The sequence below is a fragment of the Esox lucius genome, chromosome 8 (genome assembly GCF_011004845.1).
Source record: "Esox lucius isolate fEsoLuc1 chromosome 8, fEsoLuc1.pri, whole genome shotgun sequence".
Classification (NCBI taxonomy): domain Eukaryota; kingdom Metazoa; phylum Chordata; class Actinopteri; order Esociformes; family Esocidae; genus Esox; species Esox lucius.
Window position 1 is genome coordinate 6,528,082 of NC_047576.1, and position 5,356 is coordinate 6,533,437.

Sequence of the window (5,356 nt, forward strand, 5' to 3'; positions counted from 1 at the left end):
TGTAGTCTCTGTTCATTGACGACTGTAAATGATTGTTTGCTTGGTACCCTATTCGAGTGTCAATACGAGTAACATGACAACTCATTTATTTGTTATACTTGGAAAATAGAAAATACATTTTCTCAGGTACAAATATATATATTTTCTTCTTTGGAAGTGGTTCTATTCTATTCTTATTTTTTCGTGTATCGAACCGTAACAAACCGTGACATCACTGTACCATATCAGACCGAAACGTAAGTTTTGTGAACCATTTCCCCCCTAAAATACAAAAATACAATGCAAAACCATTACAATGCTAAAACATTTGCATACATTGGAAACAATACTAAACTTTGACACCAGGTGGCAGGAGAGTGCTGCAGTCTGTCTGTATTGGGGTTGGAGGGCCAGTAGGTGGCACTGCGTCAGTACAGTGAAGAGAAAATTGCCCCGCGTAAGCTGCCCCCGCCCATGGGACATTAAACGAGTCACAAAAGACCCAATCTGGCCCCATTTCTAACTTAGTTCCCTAAAGAGTGTTCTGGCTCCAATTGGTCGGTGCGCAACACATTACTGGTGGATCGATCTCCTTTACTATATACAGTATCCTTTAATCTCATAGTAACAATCGGATTTCAAATCTAAGCTCTTGGATTGTAGAGCCAAAAGGAAAAAATGCTTAACTTTCGCATTAGTTAGAGGGCACAAAATCCAACACATTGACGTCATATCCAGCAGCGTGTAAGTGCCGTGTCAGCCACTAGGTGGTAGCATTGTAATACAAATATGCCCCCTGGCATTGTATTACAAAAGCGTCTATGACTGTGGTTGATAATGCAGACTCATACAACTCTGACTGAACAAAAAACAATACTGTAAAATGTTCTACACAAATTTTATTTGGCCATGTACATGCACTACTAGATATTTAAATTGTGCTGTTACCATTGTATATGAGTACAATACCTTTTTTTACACAGGGCCAATTGGTGTAGGAGAACCTTTTCCCTTAAAAAAAAAGTATGTTTTTGTTTACTCTGGTTCTGAATCGGACACCATTCAGTGTGGCAAATATGCAAAAACAGAGAAAATACCTTCCGGTCTCACAAAATATGATGCAATTAGTTTTTTGTGGGAGGAAGTGTACCGAATCCCTGGTATAAATATCAGAGTTATTTTCAGGTACAATTGATAAAGGCTAAAACCAAACGAATGATTCATGAAGTAGTAGTAGTAATAGTATTAGTAGTTGTACCATGGTATATTTTTGTTAGGCATGGTATTATTGACACACGTTTCAGGTGGTTGGTTAGCACGCTGGATATCTCACAAGGTATCTCTCCTCATCACTGAACTGGAGGGGCTTGCACTGTGATGATCGGCTAGAAAAACAGAAGACAAATCACACACCAACACTGAGACCAGGCCACTCAGCTCTTTCCACAATACACCAGCCAAACCTTGCTTTTTAAAGGAACAGCTCACATATTTTGATCCTTGTTCATTACATCAGTGTCTTTATGTGTGAAAACGCCATGGTTTTTGTACGTTGTTGTCAAAAACAGTTACGGTTTTGAGAAAGCACTCCCAGTAATGTCTATGTAAGAGTTTCCATTTCTCACCATTCTTGGTGCCGGGAAGCAGCAGTTGACCACTTTGCAGCAGTAGATGGCCAGTGTGATGGAAATGGCGATGATGGCAGTATTTACCAAAGCAAATGTATGAATAAAATGTCCAGAAGACTCCTGTTGACAAGAATTGTGGCATGGTGTATTTTTCTTCTATGTCTGTATTATCTGACCAGCACCGAATTTTGCATTTTCTGTGTGCAAACCATATAGCTCAGTACGTTTATAATTTATTTCATACATTATTTATCTCACTTCTTTACTAAGGTTACCAATAAACCTGAGGAAGCCTTTGAAGGCAAAACATTTTTGTTTGGTGCAGAGAAATAAAAAACTGGGAGAAGCAGATGTCTTTGTGCAACATATCCTGCCAATAATTCTCCCCGAATCTACACCTGTCTGTATTAGTATTGTTGGCATTTAACATTTTATGTCACATTTCCAATCCACTTTAAATAAACATCCCACTTGAGTCAACCACTTCCTTAATATGAGTTTCTAATTATTTCCATCACAGTAAAAATATGTACATACCACGATTGAATAGCAGATTTCGGTGGTGATGTTGTACTCATAATGCCAGCATGGACTGTAGATATGGTAGGTCGAGAAAGCCTCCATAGAAAAAAACAAGTTGAACATTGATACTGCACAGGCCACCACCTGCATCCCCAGGCATGCCTTTAGCTGAGGCGGGGATGGAGGGAAGGGAAGAGGAGAAAATAAGTTTCTCAAAACCATGCGCTAGCAACCATAAAAACATTCGGGAGTAGCCAGAGTTGGGCCCACATTATGCAAGACCCTAAAAACAAACCTCTTCAACATCCTAGGTGATGGTAATGTTTTTGCACTGACTGTCAGTTGCTCTGGACTCTTCATTGCCAACATTCTAACGTACATGTAACAATAACAAAGGGCAATGCAAACTCTGGGCATTAATCAGCTCGAACCAAACATTTCAGTCAGGACTGTTGAAAGTTATTTTTAAAATACAAACACAGCCCTCTGAAGTAACTTGTTACAAATCACATTGGACTGAATTTCAGCCTAAAAATTAAGTTCAACCAACAAATATAAATACTTGGAAATTGTTTAAAAAAAAATTCTAATGCAGAAATGCTTTCCATCTGTACCCTCTGCTTACACCTTCGAAATGCACAACTTACTGTTGTAAGACGGAGATTCTGCGCAGCTATGGCCAAACTGCCGGCTATGATAACCTGCATAGAAAGGGTCAGGTCAACCTTTATTCAACCATAAGAAACTTTTGGTTGAATAAAAGGCATCACAAGTCAGAGAAATACCAGTTTTACATGATGTTATGAGGTTGTGTATTGGTGGAAACCAAAATTAAAAACCAGAATTAATGTAAACATTCGGTTGAAAGCACAAGCTTGTCCTCAAACAAATTGCTTACTTTAAGTGACACAGGGTATGGGGTAAGTTCATCAGTGACAATATGTAGACTATCTTAATTATATGCCTATATTTAGATATTGATATTTCTAAAATATAGATATTTATTTAATGTAACCTTACCAGTTATTCACCAGCTGTCTGGGGCAGGGATGTGGTTTCAATATGCCAATGCTGTACAGGAAGTTTCACAGCATTCGAGGCTGCCCAGTCTGTAAATGTGTTCTGCATTATTCTGGCCATTTAACCTAGACTCTATTCCATCACAGTCCTAGAGTAGCATGACTGGGCGTCTCTATCTAACCTAGACTCTATTCCATCACAGTCCTAGAGTAGCATGACTGGGCGTCTCTATCTAACCTAGACTCTATTCCATCACAGTCCTAGAGTAGCATGACTGGGACGTCTCTATCCTAGCCACTCTTTCACACACATTCACTTTCTCTTCAGTCACTGCACTTCTTGTCGTTCAGTTCATTTTCTTCATCCTCTGATTCTGTTTAAAATGATAAATTATTTTGTCTTACTTCTTATTGCTTGGCCTCTCCCTCTGGAACCTGACGGTAGGCCAGACCCAGGGGCATCGGACTAAGTCTGATATTACGGGGAATATTTTGTTTCTCAATGTGTTGTCATTATGTCAACATTGCCCAAGTCAAACCTTTTGACTTTATTGACTAAATACTGTATATAGTCACTGCTACAAATATGTAGTTTCCGTTGTATATAGAGACCTCTGATGAATGTTATAAAGCTAATTTACTGTAAACATCAAATTAATCAGACCTAATTTCTTGTAATTTCTTCAATTGTTTTCCTTCTGACTCCAAGCAAGGACGACCTCTGTCAAGATATTTGGTCAAATAATACATTTTGTTTAAAGTTCTCTAGAAACAAGGACTGGTTAAACTAAACCTTGATTGAAATAACCCCATTCATATCTTCTGCTGACACTCACCAAATGTGATCCAAAGATTTGAAACGCTTCGCGAGACAACACACCCATGCCGTTAGTCAACATGACAATGATGCAACCAACATGAAACACACCGAGGGCAATCTGAGTGATCTATGGTGAAAAGAGAGAGGTATATTTAAAAAGAATTACAGACAATATTGTATTGTGCATAAGACGTTTCATATACTATAATTCATTAATGACATTTATTTGATTAGTCAAACTAAACATAATATGCTTTCTCGGGGTGAAATAACTACCCCTAATGCTTTGGGTTCAGACTCCAGGAACTTTAGTTTTTGTTGAGGATTCCTCTGAAACGTTACTTCCACAAGGGGACCCGCTGAGCGGGGCACGTTGCTTTCAGACGGATCTTCCACCGTCTCCAGGGCTGTTTCTTCATCTGAAAAGATCATTTGGGAGAATTGCTATCTCTTTAAAACCGTTGGTCCTTTGCCGTTTAACCTAATTGAGCAGAAATATTATTCGAAAATGGTGCGCTAGAAGAAACAAAACGACAGGCTTTTAGCAATAACAGGTTTATTTTCCCCTGGGAAAATGTTCTGAACATTAGGAATATCGACTTCAAATGAGACAGCAAGCTAATACAAGTTGGGTTTGTTTTTAAGTTCGTATTCAAAACGGCACAACACTGACATAAATGGATATTTGTTCTGACCACAAATGCCCCGCCAACATGCAGATGCAACCTAGGACTTGTTTCGACTAACCATGCAATACAATGTCATTACATTTACCTGTCATAACTGTAGGATGTTATTGTGATGTCAGAAATCTTCAATAATCTTTAGGTCTACAATACTCTTCAACACTTTTTAGTCGGTGTTTAGTGAAAACAACACGACGCCCAACTTTTTTGTACCCCGTTACTTATTATTCAAGCCTGCGCTTTTGTCAGAGAAAGTGACTCCTATCGGGCTAACACCCCCAACTCCTCCCCCCGGACCATTCCTAAAAGACAGAATTTTAAAATTAACGTTTCGATGAACAGATATAATTGTATTTGAAATGGCACCCTTAGTTGTGCTTAACAGGGCAATAAGCATCAATTTCATATTTTAGTAATTCATATTTTAGTCATTCAACAGATGCTTTTATCTAGAACGATTTAAAGTAGCCTTATTCAATTTAGTTTAAGATCGGTGGGACAACCACACAACCCATTAATACTAAGTAGCATACCTTTTACTCAATTAAGTAACTTAGTTATTTGGCGAGACAAGCAGGTTAGGGTTACAACGAGGTTGTTTTGCCGTAGATCGACCGACTCAACAGCCAACCCGTTTCCTAGACTAGGGATAGGAGATGCAATTTACAGGTGCTGGTCATGAAATTACAATATCATCAAAAA

General features: G+C 38.6%; 1 protein-coding gene across 4 annotated transcripts; it reads right to left on the reverse strand.

Moving 5' to 3' along the window:
* Positions 1-858: 858 nt before the first annotated feature.
* Positions 859-4,916, reverse strand: LOC105026913. 4 transcript variants are annotated; one of them, XR_829238.3, is made up of 8 exons: positions 4,743-4,916; positions 4,245-4,387; positions 3,985-4,095; positions 3,150-3,238; positions 2,777-2,830; positions 2,145-2,297; positions 1,605-1,727; positions 859-1,364 (listed from the first exon to the last, which is right to left on the reverse strand). XR_829238.3 is itself a non-coding variant. In XM_010898710.4 (7 exons), exons 2-7 carry the CDS (start codon positions 4,398-4,400, stop codon positions 1,329-1,331), a joined length of 561 nt encoding a protein of 186 aa, XP_010897012.1. In that variant the 5' UTR covers positions 4,401-4,449; positions 4,743-4,916; the 3' UTR covers positions 859-1,328. The 4 variants fall into 4 exon arrangements, 3 of the variants coding, with proteins under 3 accessions (XP_010897012.1, XP_010897009.1, XP_010897010.1); XM_010898710.4 differs by lacking the exon at positions 3,150-3,238 and having other exon boundaries at positions 2,145-2,225; positions 4,245-4,449; XM_010898707.4 differs by lacking the exon at positions 3,150-3,238 and having other exon boundaries at positions 4,245-4,449; positions 4,743-4,915.
* Between the last annotated feature and the right edge of the window lie 440 nt (positions 4,917-5,356).